The following is a 20,787-nucleotide window of genomic DNA, read 5'->3' as shown; positions in this document are numbered from 1 at the left end:
TGCGTGTCTCTGAAAACTCTCCTCAAAGAAACCCCTGCCCATCATTCTGTGGTGTATAATTTTTCAGGCAGGACAGGACCTCTGAGACCACCACATTAAAAGCCTCATTTTATAAGAAACAGAATCAAGAGCTTCAGAAAGCCAAATCTCAGTTTTATTCCGCCAGATAATGCCCATGTAATTCACTTTCTTCTTTCACTTTTTTTCATTCCTTAATCTTAAAAAAGTTACCCCCTAAAGAGGTTCCTTTCATCTTTCCTTCCTTCCTAACAGATCACAAGGTCCCACTGTTCATTACTTCCCAGAAACAGCCATCCTTTTATAGAGCCACCGCTTTCTCCCAGGGGCCGACACTGGGAGATCATCTGTAATCCTCCCTGGTACAGGTCCAGAGCAAGTTGGGGATGGAGGGGCAGGGCTGGTGCAGCAGCCTCGTGTGCTTGAGTATGACTCCAGGTCTCCAGGAAGGCATATGGTGAGGAAGGCAGAGCCCTCTTGATGCCCCTCACCGGGCATCTTATCAGGCACTGAGCCAGGGCTCGTATTGGGCGCTGAGCCCAGCTGCTCAAAGTTGGGGTAATTCCAACAATGAATTTAGTGGCTGTGTGTTAAAAATCTCACTTGTGCCAGTCATGGTGGCTCACGCCTGTAATCCCAACACTTTGGGAGACCAAGGAGGGCAGATCACCTGAGGTCAGGAGTTCCAGACCAGCCTGGCCAACATGGTGAAACTCCATCTCTATAAAAATACAAAAATTAACCTGGTGCTGTGGCATGTGCTTATAATCCCAGCTTCTCAGGGGGCAGAGATAGAAGAATTGCTTGAACCCACAAGGTGGAGGTTGCAGTGAGCTGAGAATATGCCACTGCACTCCAGCATGGGCAACAGAGTGAGATTCCGTCTCAAAAAAAGAAAAGAAAAGAGAAAAGCCTTCACTTGTAAGCAGACAGAAGGTGCTGCTGGGATTCCCATGCTCTGCCCCGTGTCTTTCCTCCTCTAGCCATGTGAAGTGCAAAATATGTATCATTCCTCAGGATTAAACGTGTGGGGCTGACTGTGGGTGGGTCTGGAGTATCCGTCCCAGCAATGGCACATGCAGTGTTGGTCTAAGGCAGCTGCATCAGCCAGGGAGAGGGGGTGTCTCAGGCCTGGGTCAGGACTGGTCAAGCCAGTGGTCAGCCTGTGGCAAGAGGCAAGAGAGGGAAGGAAGATGGCACAAGAGGTGACATATTGGACTTGTTTGACTCCCCCCTCCCCAGAATCAACCCAGCAGAGACAGGATAAAAAGAAGTAGGGAGCCCCCAAGTGAAACAAACATGTCCCAGGGGCGTGTACATATATGGGAACAGCCTGATAGCAGGGAGCACAGGCTTCAGTGCATTTGGCAAGAAAGTGCAATATTATGTGCAAAATGATCTCCGGATTGCATTTTAAAAATTAAAAGTCCCCAGCATGTGGAAGGTATTTGGTAAGAATTCAGTAAATGGATGACCTAGGGTGCCTGGATGAGCACAGCACTTATGTTTTTACAGCAGAACAATGGGCAGCGCCGGTCTTCCCTCTCACAGCAGCAAAGGTCAGCAAGTGATCCCGGCCAGGCAGAGCCCACATCCGGAAGAAGCCGAAGCGCCCAGAGGAAGGCCCTTCTCACGGCATCTTCCATCGCCCTAAGACGTGCCTTGCCCGATTTCCTTTCCAATCCACGTTTCTGAGGCGGACACTATAAAAAGTGGCATGTTTCTCTCTTCGTGGGAGATGGCGGCACATTGTGTATTAACTGCACAGCATTTGTGAAAGTTTTCAGAGCTCTTGGCGAAACTGAGAATGAGAGGAGGCGGGGAGAGGGGTTCCGGAAGCCCAGTGGAGTTCACAGAAGAAATTAGGGGAGATGGGCAGAGGCGGGGAGAAAGAGCAGAAAGCGGCACTTGTCCCAAGTTTTGGTCCTTGGGGACCTCGGCATCCTGGGTCCTGGACTGGCATCTACCATTTGAGGGACTGACAGCGTGGCGGACCCTCAGCAAGCACAGAACACAAATGAAATCACACATGGGACAAAGGCGGGGCGCACGCGGTGCGGGACTGGAGAAGAGTGCCAGGCCGGGCACAAATCCCACTGAGGAAGAGACCTTCTGCCCTCTCCGAGACCTCACCTTCCCCACTGCCCACGGCCAGGAAGCTCTCCTCGGGCCTCAGACCCCCGGCTTCCTCCCTACCTGCAGTCCACCACCCTTTGGAGGTTCCAGAGAGGGGCCGGGCCCGGCGAGCCGAAGACTGCGGGGTGGGGCGCAGCCTCCCGGACCCACCGCGGGTGCGTCACGCGCCTCAAACGCGAGCTCCGGGAGGTCTGTAGCTGGGACGGTCAGGGCTGGGGTCCCGCCCCACCTCTGGCGAGGTAGGGAGGGAAAAGGGCCAGATCACCCGCCTGAGGGCCCAGAAGCCCACAGGGCGGCGGTACGGACTTTTCCGAAATGTCTGTGTCTCCGTGCGGCGAGCGCACGGGAACCTAGGGTCTCTGAGGTTACTGTGGCTCCGTTGGACTCCCAAAGCCAGGCGAGCGCGAGGGTCTCAGCCCGGCGATACGAGCCCTTCTCTAGCGATGCCAGCCCCTGCGCCGGGCTCACGCGTGCCTGCCTGTCTGTGCAGGGGACATTCCGCTTCCCCGGTGCCCGGGCAGAGCCCGAGTCCTCCACCCCGGCCCGGGGAACCCCTCCCCCAGCTCAGATATGCCCGCGCGCCCCCTGCCCACTTTGCCAAGGCGAGAAAGCGGCAGTGCCGGAGACAAAGAAACTCCTGCCTCCCTCCACTCTCGGCCCCTCCGCCCGCCCGAGACACTCCCCGGCGCCCTCCCTCGACCCCGGCGACACTGCGCTCGGACGTGCCAGGCGGGGGCGGGGGGGGGGGCGGGTAGGGTGGGCGAGTCCGCTTCCAACGCAGGCCAGCTGGGGGCTTCCGGCGAACCCCGCCCGGGGACACCCCGCGGCAGCCGCGCCCCCAAGCTCTGAGCCCCAAACCGTCCCGGGCCCCTGTCCCCGCCACCTTCTGGTAGACAGTCCCCGCCTCTCCAGCGGCGCTACAGGGGGGCGCGGCGCACACAAAGGGGTCCCGGCGGTGGAGAGTGAGGAAGGAGGGCGAGATCCCGCCGGGGCTCCGGGCAGCGGCCCGGGCGCAGCTATTTACCCGATTTCTTCTTCGATCTCCGAGATGTCTGAGAAGATGAGGAAGACCACGAGCAGCGTGAGCACGGCCAGCATCCAGCTCCGGAACTGCAGCTGCATGGTGGGTTCGCGCCCGCCGGGACACACGCGGGCCGGCGCGAGCAGCAGGGGCTGGAGGGCGCAGCGGTGGACACTGGAGCCTCGGCGCACCGCACGCAGCTGGGCAGACAGACACCCTGCGCTCCGGGCGAGTCCGGGCCGGCGGCGGCGGCAGCGGCAGCGGCAGCGGCAGCGACAGGCGGGGGTTGCTCAGGCGCGGCGAGCCCGCTTGCTCCCTCCCGGCTCCCGCCCGCCCCTCCCTCCCGTCCCCTCCCCTCCCCCGCCCCGCGCCCGGCTCCGCGCGCAGTTTGACAGCTTTGCTCGCCTCCTCCCACCAACTCTAACGTCCAGGCCCTGGCCTGGGCTTCTCCCGCCTGGCTTTACTGAGCTCCCTGGAGCTGCCACTCCTGGCCTAGAGGGGCCGGGCTGCCGCCACTGCGTGCCACCAGGTCTGGAGCTGAGCCCCGGGAAGTGCGCGCACCGCCCACGCACCCCATCCGCTGGCAAACGCCCTCCCTCGCCAGCTCTTTGTCCAGCGCCCCGTCCTCCTCGCAAAGTTTTCTTGACACAAAGACCAACACCTGGGGACAACCCCCAGCGCGCTGCGAGAAGATAGCTTCAGCCAGGCAGCTGTTTCAGCAGTTGATGAATTAGGCGGGGAGGTGTGGGAAGGGGAGGAGAGAAGGAATATCGAGACAGGCCACTTCGGTGCAGATGCCGACTACAGTTTGTGGGCGAGGCTCTCAGACTTCGAGAAAGCGCTCCCCCCAGGTGCTCCTCTGGGTCTCCACTTACAGACACTGGGTCCAGAGTCCTCCAGGCTGCCCCAGGTCCTGGCGTCCTGGGTAGAATCCCGGACTAGAACCCCATTGGGAGACTCAGCGCCCCGCCTTGCCTCCGCCCTCGCGGAACTGGGGCCACGTGGCCTTCATCTCCCCAGTTCTTGCACTCTCAATAACCCCCAAAGTCCTATCTTGATCAAAATGCCTCCTAGAACAATATGGCTCCCACAAGGGGTAATGCCTCCCCCACTTCCTGAACATTTTACACTTCCACAGCCTTAGACAAATTGAGTCAAATTTGAGTCAACATTTCGCACCAACCATTAGCCATGGGTGGGAAGGGCCCATTAAGTTTTACTGGAATTGCCTTTGTTGTTGTTGTTGTTGCACTAATTGGAACAATTCCTGAAATTAAGAAATGTCACTTTCCAGAAATTATCATCTGCTTTATGAAAGGGTCCTTAGGGTTTGAGTGTGGGGAGGGGTCCTGTTGGAAAAGCTGTATAGAATGTCCTAAGTGCTGGAAACCACGCCCCAATGAATGGGAGGGGTGGGTTGGCTGTGTCTCCTGGACCAGAGGAGTTTGTCGAGGGGCTGGCAGCAGCCAGGTCCCTTTTGGCGCCCCCGGGGATGTAATCGGGCCTTCGAATTTCCACCAAAGCACCGCTTGGCCAGGCGTGGTAGCTCACGCATGTAATCCCAGCAGTTTGGGAGGCCGAGGCGGGTGGATCACAAGGTCAGGAGTTTGAGACCAGCCTGTCCAACATGGTGAAACCCCGTCTCTACTAAAAATACAAAAATTAGCCGGGCGTGGTAGTGCAAGCCAGTAGTCCCAAACTCAGGAGGCTGAGATAGGAGGATCGCTTGAATCCGGGAGGCAGAGGTTGCAGTGAGCCAAGATCGTGCCACTTCGCTGTAGCCTGGGCGACAGAGAGACAGAGCGAGCACTGCTTGTGCCCAGAGCCCTTCTGCCTCTGTGTGTGTCAGGAGAGGCAGGAGGGAGGGTTCCAAGCGGAGGGCTGCTGCACTTGTTGACTCTGGGAACCAGGACAGGCTCTCCATGCAGGAGGAGCTCCCATCACCCTGCCTGGAGAGATTAGGGAAGCAGCACAGGGGCAGGGAGAGCTCCGCATGACCTCCTTTGAGGAGGGCCAGGAGCAGGCGTCTTTTCCCCTGAAGGAGGATGTAGTAATTCTCACCTCAGCGCTTCACGTCTTCCCCTTTCCTTGGCAAAGTCAGTGCACCTCTGCCTCTTTTAGAGTAAGCACTCGGAAATACCACATATTTTTCTTGGGGTGAGACTTTCTGTTGTCGAGATCCCTGTTGGACGTCACTCTCCCTGTCAGAGGCAGAGACAAGACGTCGAAAGAGGGGTTTCCCATCAGCGTGGCTGGCACGTGCTCTAACCATCCTGACTTCAGGTTTTCAAAATGCCAGGTCTTGCTTGAAGGGTGGTGATTCCGCCTCATTTTGCCTTGTTTTTCTGAAAGGAATGGTTGAGATATCCGAATAGGGAGGGGAAAGAACAGGGTGTGCCCGGTATGCTGCTCAATATTTGAATTGCTCCTCCATTCACCCCAACGTGCAGGAATATTTAACCTAGCTTGTACCGCTCTGTGCTAGGGGCTGGAAACACCAGGTGGAGAGACATCACGGGTTTCCTGCCCTCTAGTGGCTGACGGTTCAAAAAACCCAGACATTCAAGTGTCTAATTACCATAGGGGATTTGAGCTACAGCAGAGCTAAGGTCTCCTGGCGCACTTATAATTGATTAATAAGATCATGCAGAAGTCCAAGAAGAAGCTGGCTGGCCTCTCTCTCCTCTGTTCTCGGCTCCTCTCCTTTTCTACCTGCTGCACTCTTACCATGCAGAACATCATGGCTGTGTTGCCGTGTTCCTAAATTCACCACGTCAGGTAAACATCTTTGCTGCAAGCACGATGACAGCAGAGTCTATTTCCATTTTCTGTTCGGTGACCCAGGATTACAGCAGAATCTATTTCCATTTCCTGTTAGATGACCCATGTTCTCATCCCAGGCTCAGTCTTCGCCCTTTGCACACACCAGAGAAGAGTCATATGAGTGAAGAGGAAAACGTGGAAACTTTTGTAGAATGGTTCCGTTCCATTTAGAGGAATCCCTGGAATCAGCCCCACAAAGCAATGTCTCTCAAGTGTATCTGTGGGGAAGCAGAGCTGGCTTCATCACATAGATGCTGTCCTTGCAATGAGAGTCACTGGAGTGGGATTTTTCGTGGAGGGTGATGGGGGACCCTTGTGATCATTGATCGTAGCATACTTGCTGTCTATGATCACTCAGGCTTGGGTCTACTCGGGCCAGCTACTTTAACAAGTGATCTGTGTACCTCCACCACCCGTTGCTGCCTCTGAAAAGTGAGTTTGTTTCTGGAATCTGGAAGAAGGAAGAATGATGAGATTGGTGGCGAATGTCAGTCTGCTGTTGTGAACTGCCACCCTGACCCCTCCCCTCCTGCTTGCCTTTCTGTTTAAGCAAGTATCTTATTCTGCCTTGGATTTTCCAAGAAGCCAGAGGGTCCCACGGTCATCACTTCTGTAGACTAAGTCATTGAATGTTTGGGTTAAAATGCAGGAGCGCTCACAAATTAAAAGCCATTATCATCCATTAACATTTTAACTCAAATTAATCGAGTATTTGAGCTATTCAGGCAGCTGGTAAGGCCCTGGGCAGTTTATAGTAATGAGAGATGAGGGCTAAGAGGCTTTTTTGGGCTAATCTCAAAGGAGCCCAACAGGGTCACACACAGACATCCCTTCTTTGTGTCTGACACTGGCTGAGGGCATGTTTGTCCTTCTAGCTGCAACCTCAAGAAAGAGGAACCACCCAAAGCCTGAATTCGTGGAAACTCTAAAACTTTACCATTTAGACATAGGGCACAACTCCCTCCTTCACCCCAGCGATGCAGAGTTTTCACCTGAGCGACTTCTTGAGAATAGTAAGGTCTGTATTGATAATAATTTGTCCAAGTGGCTGGCTGGAAATGGGGGCAAGTCAGACAGGCGAGAGAGCAAGGGGGAATGCAGCTGACATTTGTGAGCTCACAGATGCAAGGCATGGACCCGGACTAGTTCTCTTGTTTAATCCTGGCAACCCTTTCACATAGATAACATTATCTCCCTTTCACATTTGAGGAAACTGAGTCTCAAAGAAGCCGAATTCCCACCCTGGCCCCAGTAACACGTGGGCCTCTTCTTCACTTGGGGCAATTCTAAATAGATTTCTAAACAGATATCTTTGTAAATTCTGTGAGCCCTTAGTTCTGGCATGTCAGGATTCTGGGAACAAATCTATCTTCACTCACTGCGCCTTCATCATTTGTGAGACCGTAAATCTCTGTTTTCATCTTTTCACATGGAAAAAACTAGTTCTTTCAATCAATTCAGACTTTTTTTTTTAAAAAAATTAAGAATAAATAACAATCTCATCCAAAATTCTGAACGGACACCTTTGAGCTTGCTCCAGGAGCGATTAAGAATGAGAAACAGCCACAAAGTGGTAACGATTTGCTTATTCATCATCTCTGAAGGAGGAACTGTGTGCATGTGTTGGGGATGGCTAGGATGGGAGGGTGATGTTAACAGGTAGAATATCATGGTCGGGATAGATTCATTGGCTATTGTGTTTCTGCACTGCTAATAGATGAGAGAACTTGGTTTGTCTTGAGAAATTTACACTAAGTTGAGTACTCTCACAAAAGCAATGTTTTCCCCTTCAAAATCAGACTCAGAGTAGTAAGAATATGAAAAAGTCAAGGACACATTTGCATTCCATTTGTAACTTTTTTTAAATAACAAAATTATGGTTTAGCCAAGGAGAGAAAAGAAATGTACTGAGGCATTGCTGTACATATTTGCGAGATTATCAGTAAGAGATCTTAGGAGGGGTGTGAGAATGGGCTCCACAGTGAGCTGGAAGTGGCAGCAGGTGGGGGGATGGTTCAATGCTTTTTTTCTTTTTTTTGGCTAGGATTTTTAGCCAACTCTTCAGTTGAGACTCAAGGCAGTATTGAACCAAAGTATGAAGTCGAGTGCCAGACAGCAGAGAAGAACAATAGGAATGGCCACTCATGAGTCTCACCAGGGCTTCAAGGAATGATCAGTTTGATCTCTGAGTCAGAATTCCTGGCTTGCCCACCTTTTCCCAGAGTTCAGCATGGCACCTTCCTTGTAGGTATCTGAGGAAGCTAGATCGTGTTAACCATCCCTGGCTCTCAGTCTCGTGCTGCTTCTCTGAACCTTAGTTTGAATCATGGACCTTGTCATTCTCAGAGCTGGGAGGGTTGGCAGACATGGTGCTTTCCCACTCGTTCATTCACTTGACAAGCATTGCTTCATTGCCTCTTACATGTCTGGAATTATGCTGGAGGGCTTGAATGTGGCGGCAAATGAGGTAAGCGCAGCTCCTCCCCTGGTGGAGCTTGGAGTCCAGTGGGATTTTCCAGATGAAAAACCCTGTGACTGAGGGACCAAGAGACTTGCCAACTGTCCCACCGCTTGTTTCAGAGCTGAGAACAGATTGTAGCTCTCCTGAATCCTAGCTGAGCTCAATGCCAGTTCTCTTTGATATTTACTATTTTATTTCATGTTTGTGATACTTTAATGGGATTGGAAACTCCAAAGGGGCAGGGACTTTTATTCCTCTCTGGCCCCACATTATCTAGGAGGAAAGAACCCCAGTCCATACCTGTTTCCATCATGGTCAATTTCAAACCATCATCATTACATCGCTGAAGGCAGATTTAGGAAAAGGTGTGAACTGCCTACCATGACACAGTATTCCCACCATATTCATATAAAAAACAAGATAACTTCAAGACCATCATAGTAAAGGGTGGAAAATAAAATTAGGGAGTGATGAGTTCTGAGTATTTATTGTCTTTTTTTGATATAATTTATTGAACTTCAAGTTGACATATTTCAATTTTTAATAATGACTGTATTGAACAGCCAGCGTGAGCCACCTCCAGCACAAAACCAGGGACCAGTGGCAACAAAAGGTCACCAGTTACAATACCTTTGTGAGCATGCCATGTGAAATATTGTCTCTAAAGTACACTCCAAATGGGATAGTCCCCAAACTCATGGCAGCATTCACCAGGATGTTGAGCTGCTGGGATGTTGGCACCAAGCACTGGACAGAGAAAGGAGCCTCTTGGTACCAAGTCAGTTTCTTGTAAAATATCCGGTTTGGAATCCTCTTCCATTGCCCCCTGCCTCAAATGCAGTCTGTGTGGTTGTACATCCTCTCTTCCCAGTTCTCAGATCAGATTTGGCAGAGCAGACTGGGAAAAACTGGAAAGGGGTGGTGATCAAGAGACCAGTTTGGCCTCATGGGTATATTAGTTTGGATTGGATTTGGCTACAAGGGACAATAAACCCCAAATACCAGTGACTTATTTGAAAGAGAAGTTTATTTCTTCTTCATGTGCCAATCATCCAGCAGTCAGCCAGCACGGTTTATGCTGTGGTTATTCTGTGATGTCGCCAGGGATTCTGACTCTTCGAGCTTCCTTTCCACCATTTCCATGGTGAGACTCATTCCTCTTGGTCCATCAAATCCATGTTCCAAGCAATAGAATGGAAGCAGAGATAATAAGGAAGAAAGAGGAAAGTTCCTGGCACCTCCAGGAGATGCTCCCATACATCCCTCTGTCTGGACCCTCTTCTGTGCCCCCACCTAGCTGCAGGGGATGCAAGGAACAAATCCTTATTCTGGGCTTCTGTGTGCTCAGCTGAGACTCTGACTTGGAAGAAGGGAGGGAAAAATGTGGGGTGGGAGATGGGGACAGTAGCGTCTGCCACAGTAAGAATGGAAAAGGCCGTCATAGGATTTTCGTCTTCCATCTCCAGCTCTGTAGGCAAGTCCTCACCAGCCTTGTCTTATGCTTGGATGGAGCAAGGACTTGACGAAAGTCACTCACCATTAACGACCGAGTCTGTGGGCAACAAAGCTGTTTCTGAAGCTGAGTGTCACCACGCTGCATCTTCCTATTTCTTAGCATCTCACTCGGCTACACTGATTTGTTTTTGCTCTGGGGAGGCAATATATGCTTTAGAGCAATGCTTTGGAAACTATTTGTGGCAAAGGACCAAAATTGTTTCCCCTGAAATCTCCAGTTGGTTTCAGAGCGAGTGTCCTACTGCCTGACTGGTTTTCAGTTAACACTAGGTGCCCCTCGTTAGGCAAGTTGTGCACCCCAGACCCTTCATCAGTAGGAGTCAGGGATTATGTGAGTCACAACGTGAAGCTGCCACAAAAGCATCTAAATGCTTGTTCTCAATTCCTATACTTATCTCAGCATTGATCAGTAATATCACAGATCAGCACGGGTCCCTGGACCACACTTGGGTGGTTCTGGTTTAGAGTTGATTTTGAGATCACACCTATCAGGGCTCAGAACTTATCTTTATATTTTGCTATTTGTGTGAGCTTGGTGTGTTTTAGTTCCTTGATGTTAAATGGAAGCAATAATAATACTTAATTCACAGGTTTTAGTAAGAATAAACTAAGATGTGTCTAAAGCACTTAGTAAAATGTCAGCATAAAGTGCTCATGTCATACAGACCTTTACTATTTACGATAATGCAAAAATAGAAAGGATAAAAATGTAATATATTTATTTATAAAACATTTATTTATTATATATATATTTTTTGTCAAACAGCAGTTGTCTAGGTAGTAAAATTTGCGTTGATCTTGATTTTTCTTCATACTCTTCTCTGCTTTATAAATTTTCTACAGTGATCATAAATTACTCTGTAATCAGGAAAATGTTATTAATATTTGTTATGCCTATTTTCTCTTTACCACGTTTTTTTTTTTTTTGCCATAGCTTAATATTCTTTCTCAATAAACCAATACAAACACACATATTTAGTAAAATTGGTTTTGCAGACAGTTTTCAACCTTTCTTTGATGTTTTGTAAGCGTCTACCTAATACTCATTTTGCAATTGTCAGTGGAGGAAAACAGCCTGCCAAGCGTTCCCCTGCTGGTGCCAAAAGCCTCGGAGAGGCTTCAGGGTCCCTTTCTTACATCCTCTTCGCCTGGTGGTGGACTCATCACCACCTAACCTGGGCGTCTCTGTTCATGACTCTGAATCGCAGCCAAGCCCCAGCGTTTGGAGGGAGCGAGCAATTCAAAGAAAAGACAAGGTGGCTTCACATCCACAGGGTGCTCTGGTCTCACCAGCAAACACAGGCAGAGGGGGGCCGTGTCCTCGGCTACCTCCCCATGGCTCAGACACCACTGCTGGTGACTTCATGCAGACAGCAACACAGAGGATACATTAACATGGGGGGAGGGGTAGACAAGTGTGAGGACCATAATAAAGACACCTTTCCTTTCCAACTCTGCACAAATAAAGTCCTTGGTGAGGTCTTCCAGTCACCCCGCCCTGCGCTGCTCTCTCTAAGAAGAACGACTCTCACCTTGAATGCGGCAGCCTGCAGGCTGTTACATATTTTGGAATAACTTTTTTTTCTTTGCTAGGAGAGAATTTATTGAGACAAAAAAGATGACAGTAGTTTACGTTTTCTTAGTGATTTGTAAAATCCAAAAGGTCTCAAACTCTTCCAAACTCGAAGAGGGCATTATAACTACTTAACATTTATTAGTGTGAACATTTGTTTGGAAAGACTATCTTTATGACCTAGTAGTGTTGCACGCTTTTGTGTTACAAATATTCTTTAGGGTACATTGATATCCCAGATATAACTGAGGGTTAGAGTAAATGTTTACCAAGAGGGAGATAATTTTGGCTATTCTGTATAGGAATCCGTAGCCGTGTATCTGCCTCTATGTCAACACGTTATAATATGGTGGTAGCTATGATTTATTCACTTCCAAATCCTTGGGCAGTAACAGAATCCTCTGTTAGAGCCTTGATTCGATGGAGAAAATACAGTCCATTTTGGAGGTTTCTGGAAATTCATCGAGATAACAAGAGGGCACTGCATTGACATTTCGGTCTGAAAGCAGCTCAGAAAATTTCCCTAAGTGACCCTGTGAAAAGCCATGGCCTGACACTGTCCGACATCACAGGGAGGTAGATGGCTCATCACAGCAACCCCTGTGAGCATCTAAGTTACTCACACACTGAGTCAGAGAAATGCATGTGACTTTCCCAATATAGCAGAGCATGGGCCGGAGAGAAGGCCAGCTCGAGCTTCTAGTTTTCTTCCCAAGGGGAAGCACTGGGGGTCTTAAAGGGGGAAAGGCTCTAGAGGTGGTTATTATGCCCCTCTAAGTCCCCATAATATCTTCAGCCAAACTCTCTGTTTTACCAGAGGGACCCACAGGCTCAAGTCCACGGATTCAGCTCTTGGCTGTGTGGGGAGACCACAGGAATACAGAATCGGTGACGGGCAGACGCCCTGGAGGACTTTCTTAACGGATGTCTTTCCCTTTCCGTTTTCTTTTTGTCTGTGTGAGTCATCCCCATTTGGGCCAGCGAGGATCCGTTTGAGAATACTGCACTTATATTGCAGTTTTTAAGGTACAAGGGCCTCACCTGAGATGAGGACCTCCATGTTTTCTAACGCTGTCATTCTACTTTTCCACCTGGATGGCTAACTTCCTGGCTTTCCTGTATTTTGTAAAGTTCTTATTTTCTGTAGTGCAGCTCATTTCAAAAGATAATACTCTCACTTGTGGCTCAAGGCCTAGCAAAGGAAACTCATCCTGTCCTCCCCTCCTTTCCCTCCGGTTTCCAGCCTCTGGGAAGAACAGACTCCTCCCTGCGGGACGAGTACCCGCAGCTCCGACCACAGCTGGCCTCTGGCAGAGGTGTGCCAACAAAGAAAGAAAACAAGAGCCAAGCTGCATTCATTTCAAGCTCCATTAGGGGCAAGCACTGGGTGAGGAAATCAATGGGGACGATGAAGCTAGCAGGAAAAGAACTCCTTTTTCTCAGTCCCTACAATGGATTTGACTACAGATAATGGTAGGGCAGAAATCACTAAGCAACACCCATTTAAAAACAGAAAAATTTAAAAATCCCGTCCAATAAACATTTTTTGGGGTCATTTCCAAAAAAAGATAATTGCCACTTTGTTCTTTTTTTCTTTACATGGCAAGATACCAGCCAGGACCCAGGATGGCGGTACCCAGCTAGGCTTTGCGAATGTCAGATGCTTTGTATGAGGTAGGAATTGTTGTTCTGAGGTTTGCTGTGGCTGTTTGAAAGGCTAAACTCTTAAGTGTCAATAATATTGATGATTCATCATAATTTGCTAGAGAATAGAGAAAGGTTTTATAGTTTTGCTTTCATAAGCCAGCAAAGAAAGAGCTTCTTTAGGGAGTGGTTAGCCACTCAAAAGTCCTCCCCCTCCCCTGACGGAAACAAAAGGTATTTTGAGATAAGATGTGAGTAGAATAGTTTTGATGTTTGTAAATAGTCTCCACAGAATCAATTCTTACTGTTTTCATGCAACTTTGGAATCTGTGGGAAGTTCCACAGAAGGAAGATTTTTTTTTCTTTCTCTTTCTCTGTTTCTCTATATCGGTTTTTTGCTTTCTTATGTTTGGTTGTCTTGGCTGTCTCCCTTTTCACAGATTGGGTACTCGTTTCCCTGCTATTGTCCTGCTGTAATAGCAGAGGGGGACCACCAGGTGGCACTGCGCTAGACAAGGGGCCCTGGAAAGACAGCAGACTTGGTCTGAGTCAGTGCCAGGAAAATCGTCGGGTGGGGAAGGGCCAAAGGAGAAAGTGAGAGAATGAGAATAGGATTGGGAGACGTTACAACCGACTGGAGGGGAGGAATCTTGCCTTTTGCTTATCGACTAACCTGAACTCCTGGAAGCCAGTTTCAATCACCATAGAGTTGGAACTGAGATGAAAAGTGGACATCTGTCTGTGGAAATCAGTATTCAAGGCAAACAAATCAAGGAGAGATAGATACACCCGGATCATCAAATTGGTTAGAAGATCCAGGTAATCTTTGCAGATGGTCCTTTCATTAATACTCCTAGCCCTGATGAAGAAATTAAATTTGAGCAGTTCTTCCAATAATCAGCAATGAAAATCAGTAACAGACTGACACCTGCATGACTGATGAAAGTTAATAATAGATTGGCACTTTGCACTATCCCCGATTTGGGCACAACCACAGTAGGTGTGCATTTCTAGCCATTTACATTTAAAAGCTAAAAAGCATAAAATGTCGGCCGGGCGCGGTGGCTCACGCCTGTAATCCCAGCACTTTGGGAGGCCGAGGTGGGTGGATCATGAGGTCAAGAGATCGAGACCATCCTGGTCAACATGATGAAACCCCGTCTCTACGAAAAATACAAAAAATTAGCTGGGCACGGTGGCGCGTGCCTGTAATCCCAGCTACTCAGGAGGCTGAGGCAGGAGAATTGCCTGAACCCAGGAGGCGGAGGTTGCGGTGAGCCGAGATCGCGCCATTGCACTCCAGCCTGGGTAACAAACGAAACTCCGTCTCAAAAAAAAAAAAAAAAAAAAAAGCATTAAATGTCTCCACTTTGCCCAGTTATCCTTATATAGCATAAAATCAGACCAAGAGTCTTTATCTTAACCGTTCTACTCTCCAAAGGAACGTATATAAAACAGAAAATCTTTCCTGGGGGAAGAGAAGGAGGGTTACATTAATACAGCATTTGTATGAATGACGTCATGCACCAAACATGAGGTAGTTATTAAGTGTCTTCTCCTTATGTGCCCAGCACTCTGGTAGTTAAGAAATAGAAGCCATAACTTTCCCTCATAGTTTTTGCAAAAGATCCCTGATTCAATTATGGGGTGACGGTTGTCACATGTTGCACAGATACAGCTGCACCCAACCTCTCATTAACTTAATGGATTCCTATAGTCAGCCCTCCAGGGATGTGGAGTTGAAGCTGCTGCGATTCACGGGAAGTGTGGGTGTGTTTATAAATGCATCTCCCATTACTCCCAGGTTCTCAAAAGGAGAGAGCTCTGCTCCCACAGCAGGGAAGGAGAAAGTGAACACTGCAGCAAGAAGTGGCATCATTTGTTCATTCAGTTGTAGTTTTAATGACACCTAGTTTTGCATCCCAAGAAGAGAAAGTCTGGTCATTTTTGTGTTCTTTGTCCATCTTGGAGTTCCTGATGGACAGGACATTTTGTATGATTTTTTTTTTTTTTTTTTTTGAGACGGAGTTTCGCTCTTGTTACCCAGGCTGGAGTGCAATGGCATGATCTCGGCTTACCGCAACCTCCGCCTCCTGGGTTCAGGCAATTCTCCTGCCTCAGCCTCCTGAGTAGCTGGGATTACAGGTGCACACCACCATGCCCAGCTGATTTTTTGTATTTTTAGTAGAGACGGGGTTTCACCATGTTGACCAGGATGGTCTCGATCTCTTCACCTCGTGATCCACCCACCTCAGCCTCCCAAACTTTGTCTGATGTTTTATGTAGCAAGGACTGACTGCTTTACTACACGAGGTCACTTGTATGAAGCAATTGGCTTTGCTTAGGAAATGCTTTAGTTTCATGATCAGAGGCATCAACTCTACTTTTAAAAAATTATCAATTGTTTCTCAAGAATAAGTAATGGATTATAAATTCATAGCCCACATATAATCTGAGCCACAAAAATATTTTATTGGGCCAGCAATGTGTTTAAAAACGTTCATATGAAACAATGTGTTTAAAAACGTTCATATGAATATGAAGGCCTTTAGTGGATCATAGACATTCCAGTTCTCAACTGGTCCCCACTCTTCTGTGACTTATATCTAGTCTGACTCACATGTAGAGTTTATCAGAATGTTAATGAAAAGTGCATATTATGAAAAAAATGCATGGATTTTGAAAATTTATTGCACAAAAATAAACTCATGCTAACTTGTCTGAACAGGATCTAGATTGAGGCACTAAGACAGATAAGACCTCAGTTTGAGCCCCTCTCAGAGCAACATGAATTTTGCTAAAATTGAAGTAAAAGCAAATGTCAAATTTATAGTGAAGCTTGGATGGAAGAATGGTAAAATAACTGATGCTTTACAAAGATTTTATGAAGACCATGTCCCCAAAGAAATCAGCAGTTTACAAATGAATAACATGTTTTAAGAAGGGATGAGACAATGTTGCAGATGAAGCCTGCAGCAATAGATCATCCACATCAATTTTTAAGGAAAAAAAGTAATCTCGTTTGTGTTTTAATTGAAATGGAACAATGATTAACAGCCAACACCAAAGACATCTCAACTGGCTCAGCTTATACCATTCTGACTGAAAAATTAAAGTTGGGCTAACTTTCTACTCAATAGGTGCCAAAAGCATTGCACCCAGATAAGCTGCAGACCAGAGCGCAGCTTTCAGTGGAAATTTTAATCAAGATCCTGAAGCCTTTGTTTGAAGAATTATAGCAGTAGATGGAACATGGCTTTACCAGTATGATCCTGAAGAGAAAGCACAACCAAAGCAATGGCTACCAAGAGAAGGAAGTAATCCGGTCAAAGCAAACATCCATCAGCCAAATGCAAAGGTCATGGCAATAGGTTTTTTGGATGCTCAAGGCATTTTGCTTGTTGTCTTTTTGGAGAGCTAAAGAATGATAACATCTGCTTATAGGAGAGTGTTTTGAGAAAGTTAGCCACAGCTTTAGCCCAAAAACTGCTGGAAAATTTTCACCAGCGGGTCCTTCTTCACCATGACAATGCCGTTACTCATTCCTCCTCAAACAAGGGCAATTTTATCATAATTTAAATGGGAAGTCATTAGGAATTCACTTTATAGTCCTGATTTAGCGACTTCTGCCTTCTTTTTGTTTCCTAATCTTAAAAAAATCTGTAAAGGGAGCCCATTTCTCTTTAGTGAATAATATAGAAAATACTGCATTAACAGGTAAATTCTGAGGACACTACATTTTTTTTTTTTTTTGTAACAGAGTTTTGCTCTTGTTATCCAGGCTGGAGTGCAATGGCACAATCTCAGCTCACCGCAACCTCTGCCTCCTGGGTTCAGGAAATTTTCCTGCCTCAGCCTCCTGAGTAGCTGGGATTACAGGCATGTGCCACCATGCCCAGCTAATTTTTTGTATTTTTAGTAGAGATGGGGTTTCACCATGTTGACCAGGATGGTCTCGATCTCTTGACCTCGTGATCCACCCGCCTCGGCCTCCTGAAGTGCTGGGATTACAGGCTTGAGCCACTGTGCCCGGCCAATTGTTTAGGGATGGACTAAATGGCTAGTATCATCACCTACAAAATTGTCCTGACCTTCATGAAGATTATGTTGAGAAATAAAGTTTACCTTTTTTATTCTTTTTTTTTTTTAGAGACAGGGTCTTGCTATGTTGCCCAGGCTGGTTTCAAACTCCTGAGCTCAAGCAATCTTCCTGCCTCAACCTCCTGAGTAGCTGCACTACAGATGCATGCCACTATGCCTGGATTCTATTTTTATCTTTCAATTCCATTTTTTCCATGAATGTTTTGAAGTCCCCTCACACTTGTGATCTCTGCCTGGCTCCAGAGGCATCTGGGAAATGGATCAGCATAAAACCCACATATGAAACTTCATTAAGGATGGACCAGCACCTTCTCATATAATGGATCTAAAATAAATGGGGATAAATCCCATACACTGTTCACAGGATGGTAAATTGGAACAACTTCTATTGAGGGCAATTTGGTGATATAATAGAGGCCTGTTATATGGGTACCCATTATGTAGGGTGAATTGATAGTAAGAATGGAATATATAGACCCCAGAAGGAGGCCTGCTTCTGCTGCACATCTGGCATGCCCTGGAAAGAGAAGTACGCCTTACCACTGAGAGGAATGGAGGGCTCTTGTCAATCTAACAAGTCCTTTATTTGGAGATCAATTAAAAACATTTCAGAAAGTAACTAGTCTTTAAAAAGAGCATTGTCTTCAACTCAGGAATTCCAGTCATCTCTAGGAATTCTTTCCCAAGAAAATATATAAATGAGGGTGGAAATATTTAGATACAAGGGTGTATATAACAGCATCATTTGTAGAAATAAAAATTGGAAAAAAAATCTCATGTTCAGTAATAGGGCTTGGTGAATAAATCGTGAGAGCCATTCGATGGAATACTATGTAGTCATTAACAATGATATACAGATGACTTTTATGGACATAGAAAGTCATTTGCATTTTAGAAATTTGAAGATTATAAAACGGCACAATCCCACCTTTGCAAACATAAATATGGACATATTTAGTGTGATGGGCAGCCTCTAAGATGGTGCCCAGTGACATCTGCCTCCTGGTATTCACAGCTTTATGTAATCTTCTCCCCTTGAATCATTTGTTTCTAGCCAATGGAATTTTGCAACCTTGAGGAAATGTCAACTCCATGATGCGGTTATGGATTTGCTGACTTCTGTCTTGCTCTCAGACTCCCTCTATTGTCTTCTTGGCTTGCTCGTTTTGATGAAGCTGCTTCCACGTTGAAAAGGCCTTCATGGCAAGGAGTGGAGGGTGGCTTGCGCCAACAGTCATTGGAAAAATGGGGCTCCAGGTTAACAACTCACAGAGGGGAACTGAATCCTGCTCACAATCATGGAGTGAGCTTGGAGAGGGATTCTTCCCTAGCTGAGGATTCAGATGAGACCCCAGCCCAGGACAACACTTTGATTGCAGCCTTAGAAGAGGCTCTAAAGAGAGTAACTCCATTTATTCATGCCCAGATTCCTCACCCACTATGAGATAATGTGTGTGTTGTCTAAAGCTGCTAAGTTGGTGGTAATACGCTTCATGGTAAGAGAGAACCGACACCCAGGTCAAGAGGTCAGGCTACCATAGAATATTAGATGTCACATTATGTTTGGATGGCATAAATGTAGCATTCTTAAAATGTTTGGGGCTACAGATCACTTGCATATGGTACTGGCAGGCTTTTATATTTTATTCTGATGAAAAAATTGGGATTTTGACATCGTCATTGAATAAACAGAAGGGTGACTTAACAGTTTACAATTTATTTGGCTGATTTCGTATACTTGTGACAGAGCTATCATGTCTTCAAGACACACTATCTTTATGGTGGTAGTGGGGGATTGTTGTGATTTGAGGTGATTTTAATTCACATTCTTTTTTTTTGGCACAGGTTGGGTTTTCTAGAGGTAGATACTGAGACAAAGGAAGCATGGGTTACAAGACATTTATTAGGTATCAACCCCTGTGGAAAGGAGGAAGCAGAAACAGCATTGATTGGAAGCAGATGCTGGACTCCAGGGCAGGCCCAATTAAGCCTCATCCAATCCAGTGTTTTAAATGGGGCTGAGCAGCCCTGTGTCCCTCAGGCTGTCTCCGGGGAAGGGAGAGACCTCTGGCGTGGTGGTTCACTGCAGACAGACCTGGAAGGAGCTGACAGCTAGAGGTCATCTGCCAACTGCACCCTGCACTGGCCAGCGTGTGCTTCCTCAAGTGAGGTTGTTGGCAGCTCATTTCCATATCAACTACCGTGGAAAGGTGGGACAGAAAGCAGGGCTGAGCTGGGGAGGAGCTGAGTTGCTATGCGGACCTTACAAAAGCTTGGCCAACCACTCAGGACACTATTGAGCAGATATGGCCCATCAGAGTGTTCCCCCATTGGGTGGAAAAGACCAGATTTGTATGCCTCCTGTGATGGGTCACTGGATGTGGATTGCCTCAGGAGGGGCAAGCTCTTGGGTGAGGTCACACTGCAGCTGACAGCTGGAAGGTGTCTGCTGAGTGTTCTCTCCACAGCTGCAGCAGCAAGTCCTTCCTCCGTGGGGAGCTGAATGGACGTCTCGGGATCGTGGTTCATGTTTTGCATCACGCAGATCCGGTTCTTTTTTTTTTTTTTGAGACGGAGTTTCGCTCTTGTTACCCAGGTTGGAGTGCAATGGCGCGATCTTGGCTCACCGCAACCTCCGCCTCCTGGGTTCAGGTGGCTCTCCTGCCTCAGCCTCCTGAGTAGCTGGGATTACAGGCACGTGCCACCATGCCCAGCTAATTTTTGTATTTTTAGTAGAGATGGGGTTTCACCATGTTGACCAGGATGGTCCCGGTTCTTTATATACGTTGTGGGAGCAGCTTCTCCAGGATTCTAGTGAGCCCCCTGCCTTCTCATAGGAAACTTGGAAGAGGAAGTTTAGTAAGAGGAACTAAAGCCCGTGCTCTATTAACTGTCTCCATAACTCTGCATTTCTGTGATGCAGAGAGCTTTGGAGACAGTTAATAGAACTGTCCATAATCAACCCAAATTTAATCAACTTGGGTTGATGAAATCAAGTACTTCCCCGGATGCCATTCCTTCCCGGGTGCTCTGATCACTGTGCACACCTGGCTTGTAGTGGTTAATTGCCGGTAGCTGGCATTTGCTGTTGGTTCCAGGTCCTGTCATCCCCTTTGCCCTCAGTGGACCTAGTTCTGAAAAACCCCTTCCTGCCATCAGCCCTGTCTTCCAGGGAGAGCCACCTCTGAACTCCTTAGCGATGATGATGCCCCTAACTCCTGGCCTTAGGAAACGGTATCTCCTTTGAGTCTTTCTTAGCACGTCTGTTGAGTGCTGGGACATCTGTTGTATCTTCTGGCTGTATGATGTATTTACTCCAGCAGGCCTACTTCGCAGAGCCTTTTTTTTTTTTTGAGACGGAGTTTCGCTCTTGTTACCCAGGCTGGAGTGCAATGGCACGATCTCGGCTCACCGCAACCTCTGCCTCCTGGGTTCAGGCAATTCTCCTGCCTCAGCCTCCCGAGTAGCTGAGATTACAGGCGTGCGCCACCATGC

General features: G+C 47.6%; 1 protein-coding gene and 1 long non-coding RNA gene across 4 annotated transcripts in view; one reads left to right on the top strand and one right to left on the bottom strand.

Annotated features, from left to right (window-relative positions):
• Nucleotides 1-3,467, bottom strand: part of ST8SIA2 (ST8 alpha-N-acetyl-neuraminide alpha-2,8-sialyltransferase 2) — a 76,962-nt gene extending 73,495 nt beyond the window's left edge. Inside the window, exon 1 of the mRNA XM_035303884.3 lies at nt 3,179-3,467. Within this exon, the coding sequence (XP_035159775.1) occupies nt 3,179-3,276 (98 nt within the window). The 5' untranslated portion in view covers nt 3,277-3,467. The remainder of the gene's footprint in view (nt 1-3,178) is intronic.
• Nucleotides 1-20,787, top strand: part of LOC118154778 (uncharacterized) — a 174,066-nt gene that overhangs the window by 132,142 nt on the left and 21,137 nt on the right. The window contains exons 1-2 of one of the 3 annotated variants that reach the window (XR_004745043.3): nt 12,713-12,934; nt 13,155-13,221. The exons of the other annotated variants lie outside the window; for them this stretch is intronic. This is a non-coding gene — a long non-coding RNA (uncharacterized LOC118154778). Of the gene's footprint in view, nt 1-12,712; nt 12,935-13,154; nt 13,222-20,787 lie in introns of those variants that run through there. 3 annotated transcript variants of the gene reach the window in all.

Source organism: Callithrix jacchus, chromosome 6 (genome assembly GCF_049354715.1).
Source record: "Callithrix jacchus isolate 240 chromosome 6, calJac240_pri, whole genome shotgun sequence".
Lineage (NCBI taxonomy): Eukaryota > Metazoa > Chordata > Mammalia > Primates > Cebidae > Callithrix > Callithrix jacchus.
The sequence above is the reverse complement of the archived record's forward strand: the minus strand, read 5'-3'. Positions and strand labels throughout refer to the sequence as shown.